The sequence below is a fragment of the Cervus elaphus genome, chromosome 9 (assembly GCF_910594005.1).
Source record: "Cervus elaphus chromosome 9, mCerEla1.1, whole genome shotgun sequence".
Lineage (NCBI taxonomy): Eukaryota > Metazoa > Chordata > Mammalia > Artiodactyla > Cervidae > Cervus > Cervus elaphus.
The window spans coordinates 82,418,917-82,441,821 of record NC_057823.1 but is presented as its reverse complement, the minus strand read 5'-3'; the positions used below and the strand labels follow the sequence as shown (position 1 = coordinate 82,441,821).

The 22,905-nt window shown below is 37.7% G+C and overlaps 1 protein-coding gene across 2 annotated transcripts; it reads right to left on the bottom strand.

Annotated features, from left to right (window-relative positions):
- Nucleotides 1–1,183: 1,183 nt before the first annotated feature.
- LOC122701021 (V-type proton ATPase subunit S1-like protein) lies at nt 1,184–21,902 on the bottom strand. 2 transcript variants are annotated; one of them, XM_043914046.1, is made up of 7 exons: nt 21,857–21,902; nt 16,141–16,187; nt 15,823–15,884; nt 14,237–14,466; nt 9,005–9,055; nt 5,675–5,912; nt 1,184–1,628 (listed from the first exon to the last, which is right to left on the bottom strand). In XM_043914046.1, exons 1-7 carry the CDS (start codon nt 21,895–21,897, stop codon nt 1,326–1,328), a joined length of 972 nt encoding a protein of 323 aa, XP_043769981.1. In that variant the 5' UTR covers nt 21,898–21,902; the 3' UTR covers nt 1,184–1,325. The 2 variants fall into 2 exon arrangements, with proteins under 2 accessions (XP_043769981.1, XP_043769980.1); XM_043914045.1 differs by lacking the exon at nt 21,857–21,902 and adding an exon at nt 19,600–19,739.
- Between the last annotated feature and the right edge of the window lie 1,003 nt (nt 21,903–22,905).

Here is a 22,905-nt window from a genome sequence, read left to right as displayed (position 1 = left end):
TATCAATCCCACAGTCATTATCATTCACACTTGGCATCAAAGGTGACTCTAGACTATAGACCCATCACCCCAGACCACAGCTGCCCAAAGGATCCAATGTCTCTGTGCATCACTCCCTACCCCACATTGTTCTCGGATACTTTTTAAATTTTTGGGCAGGGTGTCTTACTAGAACCTAGCTCATGTGTTTTTGAAACCCTAGCTAAGGAAATGCAATGTAGTTTTCACACAGAAAGCATATTAGAGACGCTTCAATAAGGATGCAGAGTGAGCCATTCTTCAGTATAACAAGAACTGAAAAGCATTATGGGGAAATCCATGAGGAATAAAATGGTTGTAAGATCAGTGGTAGTTCCAGAATTTCTATTAAAAAAGAGTTTAGGGGAAACTTTCTCATGGGAGGGGGGCTTGGAACTGTGTCTGCATAGCAAGCACATTGGCTTTACTTAGCTTAGTTGTTTATTTCAGGTGATACCTAGGAGAGCTGATGGAAGTCTAAATTAGACAAATGAGGCAAGCCTTGGCACCAGAATTAAATAAGAAAGGTAAGATACTGCCAAGATTATTATTGCTCCTTCAGAGACTAAACTGGGCTGCCTCTGAAGAGCAGAGCAAATGTCAAGGATGCCCTTGAATAAAGTATTCCATCATATTGACAGGAGTCTTCCCTAAACAGTTCTGTGAAAGAGGGGGAAAAAAAAAAGACTACTTTTTAAAACAAAATTGGGACATAACTTCTGAAAAATGCAAACTATGCTAAAAAATGTTAAATTCTGAATTTCCAGATAACCTTATATTAACATTTATATATTTATCACATCCAAACTGGCACAGACAATGAGGACCAAGTGTGTTTTCCCTTCTCTATATTGCATCAACCTCTTTTATGGGGGGTGGTGGTGGTTTAGTCATTAAGTCGTGTCCGACTCTTGCTACCCCATAGATTATAGCCCACCAGGTTCCTCTGTCCTCTGCCCATGGAATTTCCCAGGCAAGAATACTGGAGTGGGTTGCCATTTCCTTCTCCATTTTGGGGGGGCGGGGGGGAGGTGTCCCTAATTTGAAATATTCTTTTACTGTCAAGGAACCTTGGGGCAGCAATCACAGAGATAACTCTGTGAGATTAAGATGCCTTTTTTCATTGCTCCAAGTCTATCTAAGAAAGACAGAAGATGCTCCAAAATGTATTTTTTGCATGTTATTTCCTTTTTAAAAAATCCAAGACTTTTGGTGAAGACCTTGTATCACAAAGCAAACAGCACAGAGCACGAACAACTCTTTTCGGAGCCTAGTGCAGACCTTCTGAGGGAAAGGGAGCTGTGCTGTTAAACATAAATGTTGCAGATCTGTTGGCTTCTCAGTTCATAGCATTCAGCTCCCTGGCTCCTCAGCAGCTCCTTCTCCTCTACCACGTCTTGAGCTGTCAGCTGGGGGAAGTGGGCCGGGGAGGCGATGAGATCATAGTGCCGATCCAGATAGCGCAGGTAGATGAGCATGTGCAGGGCGTAGGCCAGCACCAACAGCAGCAGCAGGGACATCGCCAGGCCGATCAGAATGGCTGGCGAGAAGGAAGAGGTGCAGTCTCGGGCCTTGGCAAACTGTCCCCCCTTGATGGGAAAGCCTTGGATCTGTCAGGAGACAGAAAAGAGCTAAAGTAGCATACTCTTTTTCTTAGAAGATCTACTTAAGAGCTTGGCAAAGGGTTCTGGACCCTAATTACTTAAATTTAAATATCAGGCCATACTTGCTGAATAATCTAATCACATTATCTAAAAAATGCTAGTGAAACTTAATTTTAAATCAAGGCTGACCCAGAAACTCTGGGATATATGGTTGTCATAATTAAGAGGCCAGTGAAATTCAAGGCCCTGAAATAAATCCCCTTTTAATCCGATCCTTAGTTCATCTAAAACCAAAATGTCTGGTGTCTCTAAAATTCAAAAAGTCTACTCAAAATTTTACAAGTGTTAATATAAATTTCACAAAGAATATTAATTCTCAGTTCCTCTGCCTTTGATTCTGCTGACAGTAAGTAGGTAGGAAGAGTTTTTTAGGAACCAACATCATGATGCCTAGTGAGGTCAACTATAGATAACAAAAGCTAACACAGCATCACCTCATTCAGTCACCTATTTGGTTTTAAAAGAGTATATCAGAAAATTGAATTATCCAAGAATGCTTTATTGAGGATTCATCTTTATGTCTTAAGTGGGCTCCTTAGCATTTTCCATGTTAAAATGATTGTAGCCTTCCTATCATACCATAGAACTTAAGGGTTTTGCTCACCCAACTATTAATATCTGTGCTTAGACTGAGCCAAAACAACTCCCGAAGGAGACTCTTGGCCTAGCTTTTGGGATACGTGGCCTGCCCACTCTGTGAAGGGGCAAAGTGACCTCCTCACGCACGAGCCTGAAGAGTTAAGCTACTCAATGACCAACAATGGCCTCATTTGATGCTATTGTGCTGGGCTTAGTCACCTAGTCGTGTCTGACTCTCTGCGACCCCATGGACTGCAGCCCACCAGGCTCCTCTGTCCATGGGGATTCTCCAGGCAAGAATACTGCAGTGGGTTGCCGTGCCCTCCTCCAGGGGACGTTCCCAACCCAGGGATTGAACCCAGGTCTGCCGCACTGCAGGCAGATTCTTTACCATCTGAGCCACCAGGGAAGCCCGAGAATACTGGAGTGGGTAGCCTATCCTTCCCCAGGTGATGCTACAACTCCAGCCAAAGAGAATGTCCTCACATGGACTGCCACTTAATTCTTAAGACTTGATTGAGAACAGTATCTGTGGAGGATGCCTGAAGGATATGCTGTCTATCCATTTTCTGGACTAGAGTTTGCAGATCCTCTGTATCTAGTCCACAGGTAAGTTCTGTTTGCTCCTAACATCCTAAAAGCCTCCCCCCAGGAATCTAGATTTCTAGCTTTAATCAAAAAGTCAGAAGGTCTGGCAATATTGGGCTTACATTCCTACAAAGCAAAACTTATCTGGAGCTGAATAAAATATTCTGCTTGTAATGCCGGCTACACTTTGCCATAGTCCCTAGCTGGCCTGCCTGAGGCATCTGAGTTCACCATGAATGTGACTTCACTCTATTCCTAGAATAAGCCAGAGCAGCAAAGCTGCATATGTGGAATGTAGGCTTTTGCACACATACCTGAACCCCCATCACCACCGCCTCTTCCCTGGACTGGGCTTGAATTCTGCATCTGCCCACACGAAGGGTGTTTTACAAGGTTCACCTCCGACACCCAGTGCTCTGTCCACCATGAGGCTGCTGTTGACGATGTTGGCACACATCACACACACCAAGGACGGATGTGCTCATCACTGCACATTTTCAGTAGCCTTGTGGATCCCATGAACATGTGAGGGGTGATTCTTTCTTATGCTGGCTGCTCCAAAGCTTCTAAGCCAAATTACTGTGCTGCTTCCAGCCAGGGCAGACAGATGGTTGTATGCTTTTGTGTGCCAGCTTTACCAGTGGTTTGACTAATCTATTCTTCTCTTATTTTTCTTAGTCCCTTGCTCCCGTTTTTCGTTTTATATTTTTATTGGAAAATATACATGAAATCTACCATTTTAAACTATTTTTAGGTACAGAGTTCACTGGCATCAAGTACATTCACATCATGTGCAACCGTCACCACCATCTATCTTTTCAAAAAACCATCTGTACCCACTAAACACTAACTCTCCAGTCCCCTCCTCCCCTGGCCCCTAGTCACTGCCATTCTACTTTCTGTCTTCAAATGTGACTACTCGAGTACCTCATAAATAGAATCATACAAACATTTGTCCTTTTATGTCTGGTTTATCTCACTCAGTATAGTAACCTCAAGGTTCATTCATGCTGTTGCATGTATCTGAATTTCCTTCCTTTTAAAGGGAAGGCTAAATAATAGTCTGTTGTATGTATATGCTAGATTTTGTTTTTCATTCATCCATTCATAGGCATTTGGGTTATGTTCATTTTTTAGCTATGTTCAATACTGCTGCTATCAATATAGAGTGCACAAATATCTGTTCAAGTCCCTGTTTTCAATTCTTTTAGGTATATACCCAGAAGTGGAACTGCTGAATCACACTGTAATTTTATGTTTAATTTTTTGAGGATCTAGCACACTGTTTTCCATGGTGTCTGCACCATTTTACATTTCCACCAGCAATGCACAAGGGTTCTAATTTTTCTACCTCCTTGCCAAAAGCTGTTATTTCAGCTTGGGGATTTTTTTTTTTTTTATAATAATCATCCTAATTGATGTGAAGTGGTTTGCCTCTTTTTCAAAATTATTTTTCTTGAAGTATTTCTATAGTCATTTTAAGTCATTTCTGAATCAAGGTGGAAGTATAAATCAGTTAATTCTGTCCTAATTAGGCAAGATTATGTGTGAATTAGTCCTTTTTTCATGATTACCTCTTCATTGCCCTTTCTGCCTGCTTCTTTTTTGAAAGGACAAGAGAAAGAAATAGATATAATATATATTTTTAAGTATTATATAAATATATATATATATTATATGTATTACAAAGTATCTTTGGAGCTAGACAGTCCACAATTCAAATTCTGCCTCGACCATTTACCAATTATACCACTTTGAACATTTATGTAATCCCCAGAGTTTCAGTCATCTCATTGGTAAAACAGGGATAACAACAGCTATCTTGCAGCATTATGTTAAGTTTTTAAGACAAAGTATGTAATATAATTACAACAGTGTCACTGTTAATCCATGCTAATCCATGCCTAATACAGTCCTGGGTGTTGCCGCACATATTAGGCCATGAATTCTTTACATCCATGAAGATAGGTCAGAAATCAAGAGGGTGGAGTAGCTCAGCCCAAGTGACTGAGAAGTTAACTCAAAACCATGTCTTTCGAATCCCAAAATGGAAACTCCTTCCCTACCCCAAACAACCACACCACACTTCTCCAAGCTAGGGGGAAGGGGAATAAATATACACTTATATATGGGAAAAAATCAAGAAGTACCCAGAAAAGGGACATGTAAAACCCTGCCTATTTCAGTGAGTTAGAAGAACAAGTTAAGCTGTTTTAACAGGTAAACAGGATGAAGTTGACAGATGTCTCTCAGCCTGAGATTCTGGTGGTGAAAAGCAACCTCTTGTGTCTCCATGACTTTCCCCAGATACTTTCAAGAGGATCTTTGGGATATGTTTGACTCCCTGGCTGACAGTTCCATTCCTATGCCAAATGCCAAAGCTGTCATTCACACTGCAGATGTACTTCTTATCTGCCCTGATAAGATCACTGCTCCTCTCCCTGAAGGAAATAAAATAATTGTCCGACAGTTCCTCTCCCCAAAAGGGCCTCTTACTCCAGGAAGTATCAGTCACCGGGCTTCATGCCACAGCTTCACTCTGGCTTAGATTGTTGGCATTCCTCGCTGATAATTACTAGGGGCTGGAAAAACCTGAATGTAAAAGCAAGTTTCGGGGATGAGAGCATGGGGGGATCACTGCAGGAAGAGGAAATACTTGATCCTTCTCTATTTCATACCTTAGAAGATTAAGAAGATAACTCATACCAATATTATTTTAAAGATATCTACTCTCTTTTCCTTAAACGTCTGTGTTTTCAAACAAACACTGAGTTTCTTTGGCACCAAATACACAGGGCCACTGAGCACAGGTTTTAGTTTGTTACCTGGAAATCAACAAAAGTGACCTCCCACAGGCTTGACATATCATTGGAGTCGCTGGGCAGCAAGAGGGCATCGTGTGGCTGCAGGCTGCTGACGCGTTGGCAATGGTAGGAGTAACTTGACGGAGCGTAAATCCCAGTTGCATTAAAAGTTGCTTGAATTGAGTTATTAAAAATAACCTCGACTCGGTGCAAACTAAACCATCTCTGGATAGACAACTTGTAACTGGTAAGGGCGAATCTGAAAATGATTATAAAATAGTATTACCCCGAAAGCACTTTTACATTTGCTGACGCAGGGCATTGTCTACGAACGGTACAATTGCGCCCTCTTTTGTCAGGAAGTAGAACTGGCTGAGAGAGAGGCTTTACTTTCTAGTTCGGAACTAGAGCTCTTCATGTGCGAGAATGAAACCAATTAACAGAGCAGCCCCCAAAAGTAAGGAAGACAAATTCCTACAAAAGGGAAAATACAGAACACTTGTGTTTTTTTTTTCTTTTTTTTAATTAAAATAATTTTATTATTGCAAAAAATCTGAAAATTGAGTGGATAATAATACAGAATTAACTAAATAAATAATGGTCAAAAATAAAAGTAGTAGCTCTTACTATGTGTCAAGCATCTAAGTTCTTTATGTGTATTTTATTTAATCTTCACTGCAACACCATGAGACAGATAACATCCTCATTTCACAGGTGAGAAATCTAAGACACAAAGGGGTTAAATGACTAACAAGTAAGCACTGGAGCTGGGCTTAGAATCCAATCTGAGACAAGAGCTCTTAGCCATTTTGGAATGGAATATTCTCTAGCAATAAAAAAAGGTGCAATATGCATTGATGATCATTTTTTTCATTTAAAAAATGTGTGACTGCATAGAAAAAAATTCTAGAAAGAGATCAAATGTTAATGTGATTATTCATTTTGCTATACACCTGAAACTAACACAACAGTATAAATCAACAATATTTAAATTTTTAAAAAGAAAGCAGCTGAGATCAGTATAACTCAGGGTAAAAGCGTGGGCTTTATTCTGGCTTTGCCCACCTGTCGTTTACATTCCCGCTCCCTCTGGGAACAGCAACTTAGTGTATTAGGGCTGACCCTCTCCCCCCTCAGAGAAGTCTCTCTGGCCCTGCCAATCAGTGTATTGCAGCCATTTAATCACTGTGATTGGTTTACAGCGGGCATACACCCCCGGGAGGGTCGAGAAGATGCAGTCCTGGTGCTTCTGCTATGGCTACGCTACAGCATCGGGCAACAGAGCTCCTTCACGTTGCTTAAGTGAATAACTGCCAGCTGGTCACCGTCTCGCCAGCCTGAGGGTGAAAGCTGACGCAAGGACAGCAGAGCCAGGAGATGGAGAAAGACGCCGCCCTGGTGAGGTCAGTTAAGCGTCTGAAGCTAACATTTTCAATCCTATTCATCCGTCAGTTACCTTTTGGCTTTATGCAGCCAAAAGAGCTCTCACAAATACAGTTCTTATTAGTGGTAATGATAAGGGCTGTTCAACCACCTCTCTGGGTCTAGCTTTCCTCATCTGTAAAACAGGCTGGGCTTGTCTAAGTTGAAACGCACGCATGGTGAGTGTCCTGTGCCTGCCTGGTGCTGTAAAACATTCGATGTTATCTAAGACACCTGCAGCTCACCCTGGGCTCCTGACTCGGATACAAAAAGGTTTGTTAGGGCATGCAATGGAGCCTGGCCACCCCTGTCCACTGCAATAATCACACCAAGAACACTGAAGGCCAGAAGGTGGTGGACATCTCAGATGGGGACTGTGGAGTCAGACATTCCAGAGTAGGCCACAAGAGCCATTCCTAGAAAGGGCAAGCTGCCTCTGGAATCCCCGGAATGACTTCTCTTGAGCTAGGGCTGCAGTAGAGCCTGCCACACTGTCTGCAGCCCTGTTTCAGATAACGGCCTGAGACTGTTCTGACACAGCCTCAGTGAGGTGAGAGCAGTGATGCACCAATGGAACTGCTCAAAAAATCCTTCAAGACATGCATCTTGTCTCCAATCCCCCGTCCTTTCTTTCTTTTTTTTTTTTTTTGCCTCTAACTTAGCATTTCCTATGTTTAAATTTAGAAAGCTCTTTTCTCAATATCTGCTTGCATATCATGGGATACTAGTGTTTCATTGGTTATAATTTAGAACATACATGCCATCATCTTTCTGAGAAATCTTATTAGGAAAATAGAATCTCACAAGGTGGCCAAACATATATAAATATCTGTTTGATATAGGAATGGGGAATATTTTTTATTCAAATAACACTTTTTTTAACCTAGAGGAAAGTAGCCACACAGCTTTATCATCAGAAAAAAAATTATAATTTTAAAGCATTAGAGAAAAGATGGTGGAATAGAAGAATCTAAGCTCATCTCCTCTCACAAAGACACCAAAATCACAACTAAGTGAAGAAAAACCCCATTGACAAAAAAAAAAAAAAGCCAGGAAATGAGTGATTAATCAAAGTCACCAAGTATAGCATTTTTCTTTAAGAGCGTATCTTCACAGAAACTTCAATATACAAATTTCTACTGTGAATCTCCAAGAGGACATGGTGTGCAGTTTTTCTCAAACATGTTTAACCATAGGACCCCCTTTCTGGAAATATTATAAACATTTACACAGAGCAAAAGTGCTCCATAGAACACAGCTTTGCAAAAGATTGCCCTGGTACAACCTGTTGGTTTTTCAAGTAAAGTTAAAGACACAGGTGTTTATCTCCACTAAAAGGCTGGTCCTGTAGGAAAGGAAACATTATAATTTTATAAGAAAAAAATTTAAATGCCTTCAAATTGCTCCCCACTCCTGAAGTCGTTCCTAACTGCTTGCTAAGCCACTGTTAGCAGAGGTGTTATTCTATACATAAACACAGAAAAATGTAGACCTATGTTGATTGTCTGCTGGGGAATTCAGCTAACAGAGAATTTTTAGTTACTGTTAAGTTGTAAGTGTGACTCAGTTGTAAGAAGCTATGTAGAAATAACTTGAAACTAGAGCCTCAGCTCTGGAGCTTTAAACATATTTTATTCTTTGCTCAAAGGAAAGAGGTATTACAGTCTCAGATTTGTGTATTTTCTAGGGCACTAAAAGAAGAAGGAAAAAATACAGATGATTTGGTATTATAGAAACTAAGAAAGTATTACTATAGGATCCCATCATAACACCACTGACTCTTCAGTGAAATTAGATAAATGTGGCATTTCATGTGTCACAATGCTTATCACAGCAGGCCCTTGATACATATATGTGGAATGGATAAATTATATGGAGCTAATCTGGAGTTTTGAGCGTATGATATTCCAAAATGGCATCCATACCTACCTTATATCAAGACCTCTGGGATTTTCAGCATCACCAAACTTCAGAGACAACCTAAGAAAACAGAAATACAATCTATCAAGAATAACCCTTACTCCACACTATACTAAAAAATTGCCCCGAAATGGATCACAAGTCTAAATGTAACAACTAAAACTATAAAACACAGAAGAAACGTAAGAAAACATTTTTGAAATCTTGGGGTTGGAAAGTTCCTTGAAAAAAATATGAAAAACTGATAAATTAGACTATATTAAATTTTTGAAACTTCTACTCTTCAAAAGATAATGTTAAGAAAATGAAAAAGGCAAGTCATAAAATGGGAGAAAATATTCACAACACATATACAAAAAAAAAAACTTGTATCTTAAATACAGCAAATAGCACTAACAACTCAATAATAAGGAGGCAACCCAACTTTAAAATGTTCAAAAGATGTACTTCACAAAGGAAGACATACAAACAACCAATAACATGAAAAGATGTCAATATCATTAGTCATCCAGAAAATACAAAATAAAACTACAATAAGATGCCATGGTACAGTAATCAGTATGGCTAAACTGTTTTTTAAAAAAGTCCACTCTTAAGCTTTTATTATCTATATTTAATCACATTTTCCTGAAAGTTAACACAAGATTTCCTGGAGCAGAAATAGATTATTACTAACTCAGAGCAATAACCGTATTGGTTCCCCTTTTAGCCCAGTTCTTCCCCCTCATGAGAACCAGATGTCATCCTGCACATACAGGGATTTATAACATAGGTGAGGAATACTAAAATTATGAATCTGGAAGCTCATATTGGAGTGCTTTCTTCTCCATCTCCTGAGAGAAGGAAACATTTACTTCCTTAGTGTCAGAAATTTTCCTTGGGAAAATAAAAGTGTATGAGTTATATTATTAGTCTTTGAATGGGAGCAAACAGCTCATTATAAAGGAAATAAATGGCTGCATCTAATACCCACATATGTAAATAAATGTCTCCAAGGAGATTATAAGAAGCCTCTGGGTTTACAAGTCCTGGAATATCTCAGTGGCACTAGCTTCATTACTTCTTGACATGTAATCACATTCCTCTGAGGAGGTACATCTCTTACCAAGATTTATCTTTAAACCCACATCTCAGCAACATTTGTTCATAAATTGCTAACCATACAGAAACATAATAATATTTTCTCTATAGTCTGACCGTGACCATACCTAAGGTTGGGAAGGATGTGAAGTAGCTGGAATGCGCATACAGTGCTGGTAGGAAGGCAAATGCTACAACTACTTTAAAAAAACAGTTTGGCAGTTTCTTAATAAGCTAAACATACACATGCTATATGATACAGCCATTCCACTCCTAGATATTCACCTAAGAAAAATGAAAATATATGTTCCTACAAAGACTTGTACATGAATGTTCACAGCAACTTTATTTGGAAAGTTATCTAAAAACTGGAGGAAAAAACAAACTTCCACCAAGAGGTAGATGGATAGATAAACTGTGGTATATCCATACAAAGGAGTACTTACTACTCAGCAATAAGAAGAAACATACCTTTGACATACCTTTGACACAAGCAACAACATAGAAGAATATCAAAATCGTTACACTAAGTGAAGGAAGCCAGACTAAAAAAAAGAGTGTACACTGTTTTATTATAGCTATTATTATACAACATTCTAGAAAATGCAAACTAATCTATAATGATAGGAGGCAGAACAGCAGTTATCTGGCAAGGTGGGAATGCACAGGGATGGATTACAGAGTGGTACAAGGAAACTTCTGAGTGTGATGAAAATGTCTGCTATCTTGATTGTGACGATGGTTTCACAGATATAAGCATATGTCAAAACAGACCAAACTGTATAACTGAAATATGTGCAGTTTAGTGTATTTCATTTAAATTTCAATCAGGTTAAAAAGTTAGGATGATGAAAAGCAAAATACAATTGAAATGGAAAAATGTGAGAAATTTAGATATATGAAGGATGATGCTGATACGTGACATTATAACATTGAGAAGTTATAACACCTCAATATACATTCTAAAAAATCAAAGTCGATGTTTATAAAATATCCAATTACGAGTTTGAGAAAACTCACACAAATATAATCTCATTAATTCAGTCACACTCATCAAGAAACAGAAATGTCAGTGACTGAGCTCAAGTTTATCTTCCTACTACTTATGGAGAAAGGGAAGGAGTATTTATAAAATAAACCATATTAAAAAGATCACTAAAAGAAATATCTTTATTTCATAACATCATGAGCTTAGATACCTTAGAAGCACTAATTTACACTTTATAAGCTATTTTGCTCACTAAAGCAAGGTTTCAGGAGGATTTTTCTCCAACAGTATTCTGATAATTTGTTACGAATTACTGAAAATACTTTAAAGAAATGAAATGCACTTCTTAGACTGTACTTTATAAATTTGACTGGTCACTTACTCTAACAGAAATTTCTCTAGTTCCTCCAAGGAATCAGAATAGCTTAGTTATACACAAACTCTCTCTCCAGCTAACGAACTAAATAAAGCTCAAAGCAGAGCCATGCAGTGCCCACTCAGACCTCTGGTGGAGCAGCTCAACGGCCTCCACGCTTCTGATGCCCCGAGAGCTTTCTCCAGCAGCCCTGGTTTCAGTGAAAGCTGTTAACATGCTCTGTAGCAGAGTAAATGACGGGAGGTCTGGTTTCAACAATGCAAATTCAGCAATCATTCAATGAGATTCTTTCATGTGCCAAGCTGTGCACAATAAGATGCACCATAAAGGGAAAATACAACCTAGGGACTCACTCAAAAAAGAACTTCTTTACTTTTCCAAGCACCCTCCTCTCCCCATGTTTAAAGCAGATTCTGAATTCTTGAGACTATAATGGCCTAAATTCAAAATACACACAGATGCTGGGATTATGCTCTATTTGTAAGGCTTTCACTATTTAAAAAGACTTCCGTAGCAAATCTGTCTGCCAACAATTTGCCTTTCCCTGAACATGTTATTTCCAAGCACTAAAATGTGGTCATCTTTTTTTAATCTGTGCTTTTGACCTTACATGGTTATGTCTTTACTTGGGTTTGTTCTTTCTGCAAACTCCCTTTCCAATTCTTGAATATAAGATTTCCTTGCCAGCATGACAAAGGCATCTCACTAATCTGTGTAACTCACAGGAGTCAAGGATAGCATCAGCAGCTGGTCCTTGAACGCCTCACATCCTGGGAAGCCTCCCACTTATGCCCTTTGGTGGGCTCTCCAGCATGCCTGCACACTCACCTGAGGACCCCAGAAGGTGGGTGATGCACGCCTGGGACTCACCCACTGGAATTCTTGGGCAGTGACAAAGAAAAAATATCATTAATTTGTGTACTGCAAAAACGAAAGGTTCCCTTGGTCTCTCTACCAGGTAACCGGACACTATTTTACTCTGGTTATCATTACTATCTTGGAAAAATAACATTAGAACTTTGACTAGCACTTGACAAAGCTCTCACATGTCCATTTCCTCATTTGATCTTCACACTCCTATCAGATAGGGCCAAGAGAGGAGGGAAGATGGTGTTGTTAAAGATGTTTTAGACCCCAGCTCTATTACCATATAAGCTGTATGATCTTAGCAAGTTTCCTAACCTCACAAGCTTTGATTTTCTCACTTGAAACACAGGTGATAACTGTACCTGTGACTCAGGGACTTATTCACAAGAGCACTACGAGGGATAACAGATGAAGTGACTGTGAAGTCCTCACAAGGTGCCTGGCCAAGGCCAAGTGCTCAAGTCTTGTTAGTTGCTATTACCAGATGCCATCAACTCCATCTCACCCTACAGTGGCTCCTATTTGTAAAGTCACAGAGCTCATTGGCAGAACTGGACCTAGAAGCTAAGTTTTCATTCTTTCTGTCTCTAGGTTTCCAGTAATAATTAAAGTTTCTGAAGTCCAGCAAAAATCTGTGGTGCCCTGATCTTCCCCACAAACCCCCTGGGGTCAGGATAAATGGAATCAAGAAGGGCCAGTCAGCCATGGACAGGCAGACAGGCAAGATGATCCTCAGGCAGGCAGTCTCTCTCCCTGCAGCTGACCACAAATAAAGAGCCCTGTAAGGAATTAATTAGAGCCTGAGGAAAAAGCCCTGAGCTCTCAGCAATGTTGAAATCTCTTTGATAGTTGTGCTATAACAGAATAAACGAATCTGGGCATACTCTCGTTTTGCTTACAACTCCCTAGTTCTCTGATAAAGAGAGTCATTTTGAATAGCAATGGGAAATACTTACTAAAACTTGTAATGTAACTTGTAAGTATATATGAATATAATCCATTTTACCCATCATCAAGAATTTTTAAATGACAAGTTCAGCAATGAAAAAGTATTTCTATGAAAGTATATGAGAATACAGAGAAACACACACACATACACGCACAAAACACAGAGCATGTTATGGTTTTATATGAAGCATTCTGCCCATCTAAACAGGCCAGAACAAATGCAGAGAATCTTCCAAAAGCCTCTGTTATACCAACAAATGTTGAAAGCAAGGAGTTGTATAGAAAGCAAGTGGGATATGCCAGACTTCCTCCCTCTGGACCAAAACAAATACAAGCAAAAAAATATTTGCTTGGATGACTGAAAAGCAAAGAAAGGCAGTGGAAACTAATTTCCTCTTCAAAAGGGATATGCTTATCTCAAGTGAAAAAGAATTATTCTAATCACATTTTAATGTCCTAAAGAATTCTCTGAAATTTGGCCCCTTGCACATTTGCAAACAGGCAATGTTCTACAACTTCAGAACACTTCCTAGAATCGAATACCTGCCCTGGCTAGATAGAGGCAGCTTTCTCTGCTTCACCACTAGAATATGTATGACTCTGCTCAGTGATATGGAATCTCCTCCCTGCTAGGACAAAAGTACTTTGACACTTTACATTTGGAGCTGACACAGAGTCTGGAATCCATCCACTCTTTCAGAATGAGTTTGGGAAGCTTCCTTATCAAAACTCTGATCTTCCACAAAGCACGATATAACAATTAGCTAGAGTGTTCAGAAGAAAATTACTGGGGGAAAAAATAAGAAACTAAAACAACTGATTTCTAACTTGTTCTTTCATTTTAGACATTTACTCAGAAATGTATGTCACGGTCATGTACAAAGGAGCCTACTTCTACTTTCTGAAATGACAGAAAACTCGACCACCCAGTTAACAGGCTACACTCGCCCTAAGGACTTGCTCCTCAAAGCAGTCAACTTACATGGCACTTTCTTCACTGCAGTTCGAGTTGCCAGCATCCACTGTTGCCTTCTGGCCAATAGCTTCATCTGTAAGGTCCAGCCAGGTCTGATTCTTAAATTTAATTGTTATTCTCTTGGCCCAAAACAGAATGCAGGGAATTCCATCCATGGAGACATTAACTGGGCTATGATGGCTGAATGCATTCCGAGGTTCTTTTTCTAAACGTCTGCTCAGATTGTAGTTGAGAGCCTAATGAATCCAATAAGTGAAATTTAAGATATGAATTTGTTTCCATAGTACAGAAGGCTTCTTGGAAGCAAAAGAGCCAATTCAAAGCCTGTTCCTCTGCTAGCTCCAGAGCCCATGCTATTGTGGGTAAAAGGAGATGGGTGGACCTAATAAGCTTAAAAATATAGGTATACCTGAAGGTACATGAACCCAGTTCCACAAATTAGAATGTATAATTTTTTAATGTTAAAACTCATAAAGTATACAATACAAAGAATGAATGCTAATATAACCTATCAATTTTAGGTAAAAGTATCAGTTTTAACAAATGTAACAGTTTTAACACTGATTTAAAAGATTAAATTAGTGTTAGATTCAATTAATTTATCTTTTAAATAAGTGTTAGATCAAATCTATTTTAAAGATTCTAAATATAGAGAAAATTAGGGATGGTGTGAGTTGTAGATTGAGGAAGTATATGGGAATATCCTCTACTTTTGTTCAATTTTTTTTCTGTAAACCTAAAACCGCAAAAATAAAAGTCTACTAATATTTCAAAAAAATTCACTAATCGCAGTAATCGTCTCTAAAATAATAAGAACCCAAATAATTTAGAACTTTAAATAAATTAATTTAAATATGTTAAACAAAGAAAACAAGAGGTTTCTAGAAATACAACAAAATTCTCCAGACCATTAATGTCCAACAGGACATTCTGTGCTATTGGCTATTACGTACTAGAAATGTAGCCAGTGCAACTGAGGGACTTAATTTTTAATTTTACTTAATATTATCTAAATTGAGTTTAAATTTAAATAGCTGCATGTGGCTAGTCTACTCTCCTGGAGAATGCAGTTCCAGGTCATTTAATATACATAAGCTAGCAAGATATTCTAACCCTGTTCTACATCTTACGAAACCTTTGCAGATTTCTAGGAAGCCCAAGACAATGCACTTTGGTATATCATTCTGGAGGTCACAAAAGCAATCTCTATCTGAAAGAGGTGATCACTTATCTAGATCAACTATTCCATACCAATAACTCCAGTGTAAATAAAGATAAGAGAGAAATTAAACAGGCAGCAGCAACCCAAGTTTATCAGTAACCAAAGATAAATTGTTACTATAGTGATCCTGTCTGGAAGGCAACAAAAGTAAAACTGAATACTTTAATGAAAACACTATATATGACAACAAGGAAAACTTTAGTGTTTTTTCAACTATAAGATTACCATAACATTTCCTCACCCAAAGTTCAACCAAGAATGTTAGTTATTAACAGAATTATTACTTATATTTTCACAGTGGCTCTGACTTGATTGAAATGTGTTTACATTTTTTTTAATGATTCAGTCTAGTTTCCTAAAATGTCCATACCTCTGTGATTGGTATCACTGTGAAATTCTGCACTGGCTTCATATCGCCACTATTCTGTCGATCTGTCAAATAAAATGACATGAGTACAAAGGCAAAATGTCACCGGTTTATTAATGTAATTGAATGACAATAATATGCTAAGCACTGTAAAATGTACCAGGCTTGAGACTCTTCTGGCTCATAATTTAGAATACAGTATTTAAGAGATTTTTCACATCAGAGACTCCAGGTGCAAGTACCAGTGTTCAGGGAAGCCCATCATAGACAGAACCCGTCCTCAACCCCGGAGGGAACCATAAGGGCAGTTACAAGTCTTACCACTGTTTACAACCACTTCTTTATTTGAAGATGTTCGAGAGATGAAACTAGAAAAAAACAAAAATAAAAAGATGGTAAGTAAATATATACATTTTAGATTTTATATGAAATTTTAAGAAGGACATTTCGGTTTACTACATCTCAGAGAAGAGGAGGAGAATCACAGCCTGTAAAACTGTTCACTTTTGAATAGTGAATTTCTGATTAAAAAGTAATACTACATATGTTCTTCAAAGGAAATAAGGAAAAGACTGCAAATTTTAAAGAAGAAAAAACTTTAAAATATCAATCTTAATCTTTATTCATTGATAAATAGTCTACTCAAAGAATAGTATGCTAGACAAGCAGTATTCTAGACACTAAGGTTTAACCAAAATAAATAATAACCAAGAATAAATTAAATAACTAAATTATAAAACATAATAAAATATTTTACAGTGAAATTTTATACCATATTCTACTGTTAGCATATTAAAGCAGAAATATTCAACCCTTTTTATTAAAAAAAAAAAAGACTCTATTGCCAAAAAAGTATTTCTGAAAATTATGAAGATATAAATTATAATAGTATGTCCTTCCAGCATTTTACTCTACATACATGCACATACACCCTATACACAAATGTAATTTATTATTTATATTATTTAAAAACAGATTTTTATAAACATACTATCTTAACGCCTACAATTTTTTACTTAAAAATATACATATTTTTATGACTATGACATAATTGTAAATTTCATCTCGTATAACATCATACAAACACATTAATATATTTAAATAAATCCCCATTAAGTATTTAAGTTGTTTCCAATTAATAGTATTGAACATTACCTTGGATTATTTGTTCACACCCCTGAGAAGTCCCTTAAGATAAATTCTTAGAAGTGAAATTACTACGTTAAAAGATACATACATCTTTTTATCACGGAATATTGCAAACATACACAGATTCAAACAGAAAAATAAAAGCTCCCTCACCCTCCCTAAGTTCCTGTTCCCATCATCCAGCTTTAGTAATTATCAAGTCATAATCAATCCATGTATTCATTAATGAAAAGCTTTTAGCACACAACACAGGCTTATTTTCATTTCAGTGAATCTATGGACATACAATAAGGCTGGTGTACTTCTTTTTTCAGATAAACTCTAATTTGAATTGGCTTTGCCCACACCCATAAGCCTCAACTAATGAGGCTTTAAGGGAAGCCATAATATCAACCAAAGACAAAATACTCTACACATGCATTTTCACATCACTACATGATCTCTGAACTAAGGTAGAACTAAAGGATTATCTGGTTAAAATTATCTGTGTGAACATACTAAGAAACACTGATTTTTAATTTAAAAAAAAGTAAACCTATATTAGCACTAAAATATTCAGAAACTTTCCAGTAAAAGGGATCTCTGCAATGTATGAAAAGTAACGAAGAGCCCTAGGCCTGCAGTGGCTGGTGCCATATTTTTTATTTACCAGGTGTTCCATTCAGAGTCTCCCAAGTACGCCTTTGTGGAGGTGAAGGTGAAGCAGCTCCTTCATGCTCTGCTCAGGATTGAAGACCATGTTCCTACGAAGGCTGACAAGGCCCTAAAGGCCTTGGCCTTAGTCGTTGTGCTCATTTCCCCTCATCCCCTCTTCCTCCAGCTACACTAGCATTCTTTAGTTCAATTCCCTGAATGCTTCATGTTCTCTTCTTCCCTCTTAAGAGTCTTAGTACCTGCTCTTCCCTGTATCTGGAATGTTCTCCAGCCTGTCCTTCCCTCTACCTCCTCATCACATCCTACATATCCTCCAGATCACAGCTCAAACGTTGCTCCCTCAGAAATGCCGTCCCTAACTTTTCAGACGAGTTCAGATCCCCTATTATATGTGTTCACAGTTTACCATACCTTTCTTTCAAAGAACATTTCACAGTTTATCTGTAATAACACCGTTCATTTGATTAATGAGCACCTCTGCTCTAGACGTACAGGTTCATGAGGCAAGAGATTTTATCTGTTTTGCCACCACTGCATAACCAGCACCTAGCATTGTGCCTATATAAAAAATATCAAGTATTAAAAAACTATGCATTACATATACAAATGAACTAATAACTTAATGAACAAACTCTGAAAGGGAAGTGGGAAATGGGAGATCACAGGAAATGCTGTGTGAAAGGGAAGAGATTTTCTTTTTAAGTATAAACCCAATTTGAGAAATGAATATGTAAAGGAAGAAGGATGACCCCTTCTTTCTCTAAGCATCAGAAACATGTGTCAGGCTTAAAATGCAATTATCCTTCCTAGAGACTTAAGGACCTTAAATTGCCCATAGAGGTGAAATATAATTTAAATTCCAGATTTATGATTTGAAAGAACATTCACAAAACAGCAACTGTTGTTTCCATCACAATGAGTTAATATGCCATATTATTAGATACAAATGATGATTGATTTGTGTGATTTCTAAGGTCTCTTCTGAGGCTAAAATGATTTAAAATCATTAATACTGCTTCAAAAACCGAACTGGGATTTTTATAGTTTCTAGTGCACATTTTATCAGTGTAATACACAAATCAGTCACTTCTATATAAACCAGGTGAGACAATATTACTAAGCTTTAACCACCTAAGGAGTATAGGTCACTTACATTACTTGAAAGTGAACCCGAAGGAAAGAACTAATTGATTTGGAACATGGGAAAACAGATGTTAAAAAATGTCTGTCCTTGTTGTTTTTATTAGCTGATGACTTAAGAATTCCTTAACACAAGTTTTGGCAGATAATCCTGCTTGACACTTTTCTTTGTGTTCACACTAACCTCCCTGACAGATTTGTTGTGATTGCACATAATGAGTAATTGGGAGACATGACATAAGTTAATTGCTATTCAGATTTTGAATATTCTTCTTTATGGAGAAATCTCTATATGTTTCCTTATATGGTATAGAGAGAAGCCAAAAGGACAAAGGAAATAGAAACAGATATTTTGCTTGTTAGTTTTAAGTAGTGTGTACTCCACACAATTATCATCTCCTACCAGGTAAAATGATTTAACACCTATTCTTTGGGGGTCAGGTTATATATTTCTTAGTTTTTAAATTTTGCTTACTCTCTTCTCACATAAAAACAGCAAGATAAACTGAAATTAACAGTACTTATGAGTATAAAAGAAATATGAACACTGATTTGAGTCATTTTCTTATATATTTTGATATGTAATACAAATTTTCTTTGGATACTTTGAACAAATAAATAACTCCTCCCTCTTATAATAAAGACTATATTTTTATCTCATCTATAAACTCTAGTTCAATGATTTTAGTAACTATCAAATGATCTAATCTAGTATATCTGTTTTGAATTGTTAACAAATGTAGCTGTGCAACCACATAAAAAATTACAGAATCATCTAATTTCACACTTGCACTTGCACTGAAGTTCACAGATATTTAAAGATGTGCAGTTACTCACCTTACATTCTTCCTGGCTAGTATCTGGTCCAAAGTTAGTGAAAATCCCATACATAAAAAAATAAGTGAAAAACTAAACAAGATTTTTCTTCCCATCAAGAAATGAATCTGTTTCTTCAAACCAGGCACATCTGTTAATTCATAAATGCAAACCAAGCAGAGGCAGTACTTTTTATGCCTTGTGACTAATACATTCATCCAATAAAAAGAGAGCATTCCCAGGATGTATTATGTGTGGGGAAGGGTGGAAGGAGGAGCCTGATACTGCTGAATTTAGAGTGTAGAATGAAACTAATGGGTCTGTTTAGGTTCTTCGGTTATTCATCTCAATGAAAGATTATTAAGCTCTTTTTAGAAACTGGCATAGTTTTGGTACTTTTAAGAATCTCATAATACTTTTTAGGAAATTATTAAATTCTCCTCAAAAATCTATGAATTATACAAATATCATATGCATTTTTCAAGTGACTAAGTAAAACTCCCTGAGGCTAACCTAATTTTACATATGTGTCCTAATACACAGTTTCCTATTGAATTCATGACTCTCCATTTGCTGAGAGGCATAGAATGCAATGGTAAAGGGTACTGACTAGGGAGTCGGACAGCATTCAAGAGCATTCCCAGTTCTAGCTCTTATTAGCTATTGGGTATTATTAGACAAGTTACTTCTCCTCATTTGCAGAGTGGGGACAAAGTACTTAAAGAATTGTTGTGAAGACTAGATAAGGCCCTAAATGGCCAAATCTACCTTGAGAAAGAATAATAAAGCTGGTGGGATCACAAATTCCTTTACTGTAAGTAAAACAGTACAGTATTGGCATAAGGACAGACATAGAGATCAATAGAACAGAATAGAGACCCCAGAAATAAATACATGCACATCGGGGCAACTGACCATGGTTAGTTAGTGTTGGTAACAAGTACGCCAAGAATATACAAAGGGGAAAGAACAGACTCGTCAACAAATGGTGCTGGGGAAACTGGATAGCCACAGGCAGAAGAATGCAATTGGACCCTTATCTCACACCATACACAAAAATCAATTCAAAATGGGTTAAAGACTTAAAACCTAGAAGAAAGCATAGGGAGAAAGCTCTAGGACATTGGTTTCATCAGTGATTTCATGGATATACTGCCAAAGCACAGGCAATAAAAGCAAAAATAGACACAGGACTACATCAAACTGAAAAGTTTCTGCGTAGCAAAAGAAACAATCAACAGAGTGAAAAGGCAACTATAGAATGAGAGAAAATATTTGCAAAACATACATCTGATATAGGGTAATTTCCAAAATATGTAAGAAACTCCTACAACTCAATAGCATAAATCAAATAACTCAGTTTTCAAATGGTCTAACAACTTGAATACACATTTCTCCAAAAAGAACACACAAATAGCCAATATGCATAAGAAAAGTGCTCAGTGTCACTAAACATCAGGGAAATAAAAATCAAAATCACAAAGACATCACTTTACACCTATCAGGGTGGCTGTTAACCAAAAAATAAGCATGGTCAAGGATATGAAGAAACTGGAACTCAAGTGCCCCGTTGGTGGGAATACAAAATGGAGTTGCTGTGGAAAATAGCAGTTGCTATGGAAAACAATATGCAGATTGTTCTCAAAAACTTTAAAACAAAACTACCATATGATCCAGCAATTGCACTTCTGGATAATTATCCACAAGAACTGAAATCAAGATCTCAAAGAACTATTACCCCTCCTGTGTCCACTGCAGCACCATTCACTACAGCCAAGAGGTAGTATCTGTTTATGGATAAATGGATAAACAAAATGTGATACAAATATACAATGAAATATTATTCAGGCTTAAAAAAGAGGAAATTCTGCAATATGTGACAATGTGGGTGAACCTTGAGGACATTATGCAAAGTGAAATAAGCCAGTCACAAATACTACATGATTCTATTTATATGAGGTATCTAACACAGGCAAATTCATAGGATCAAAGAGTGGAATGGTGGCTTCCAGGGGCTAAGGAAGGAGGAAATGGAACTTGTTAATTAATCTGCACAAAATTTCAGTTAAGCAAGTTTAATAAATTCTACAGATCTGCTGTATAAGACTGTGAAAGTGAAAGTGAAGTCGCTCAGTAGTGTCTGCCTCTTCGAGACCCCACGAACTCCAGCCTGCTAATAATATTGTGAGTGAAAGTCACAGTCGTGTCCGACTCTTTGCAACTCCATGAACCACAGCACGCCAGGCATCCCTGTCCATCACCAACTCCCGGAGTTTACCTAAGCTCATGCCCATTGAGTTGGTGATGCCATCTAACCATCTCATCCTCTGTCATCCCCTTCTCCTCCTGCCTTCAATCTTTCCCAGCATCAGGGTCTTTTCAAATGAGTCAGCTCTTCGAATCAGGTGGCCAAAATACTGCAGTTTCAGCTTCAACATCAGTCCTTCCAGTGAACACCCAGGACACTATATAACAAAATTTTAAATAAATAAATGAGATGAAAGCCTTTTCTTACTTCAATAACTAGAAAAAATAAAGCACATCTAGTTATTCCTTCTTTGCCAGTCTCCACTCACACCACCCCCACCTAAAAAGCATAAAACAAATAATAAATTCTTAACAGTTGTTTGTTTATGTGCTAAGTCACTCAGTCATATCCAACTCTTTGCAACCCCGTGGACTGCAGCCTGCCAGGCTCCTCTGTCCTTGAAATTCTCTAGGTAAGAATACTGGAGTGGGTTGTCATTCCCTTCTCCAGGGGATCTTCCCAACCCAGGGATCAAAGAGTACACGTTTCCTGTACTGCAGGAGAATTCTTTACCGTCTGAGCCACCTGAAAACATACAATTAAAACAGCACAATAAAGAAAATCCTCTAAAATGAAAGTGCCACCATTTTTGACACTTAAGAACCTCGAACTCTTTAATGACAAAGTACTGGTAGCTAAAAGGGCCCATTGTAAGTGGCATTTCAGAGATGATGGATTATAGGAAAGCTGGGGATTTGACCCTGATGAGACACTCCTTTCCTTACTGCCCACTGTGCACAATGGCATCTTTTCATGTGGCTCTAGGGAGCCCTATAGAAAATAAGGAGATAAAATCACAACATTTGGAGAAGTGGGAAAAAACAAACATAAGGAAGAAAATTGCTAACAAAAATTATAAAATAAAAAAGGCCTATCTGTGCTCCATCTTATTTCTATTTCTCACTATATTTTCTTTTCTTCTCTTTTCTTTCACTGCACTCAACGTCTACTCTGCGCCTTTCCTTTTACTTTTCTATCCTTGTCCTGATTCCATGGGATTTCAAGGAGCAAGACAGGTC

Excerpts from the sequence above, each read along its gene's own strand:
- LOC122701021 (XM_043914045.1), bottom strand. The coding sequence starts at position 19,694 with ATGGGAAGAAAAATCTTGTTTAGTTTTTCACTTATTTTTTTATGTATG. Across the intron at positions 16,188-19,599 it reads CTAGCCAGGAAGAATGTAAG|TTTCATCTCTCGAACATCTT; the intron begins GTGAGTAACTGC and ends GTTTTTTTCTAG. Across the intron at positions 15,885-16,140 it reads AGAAGTGGTTGTAAACAGTG|ATCGACAGAATAGTGGCGAT; the intron begins GTAAGACTTGTA and ends TTTATTTGACAG.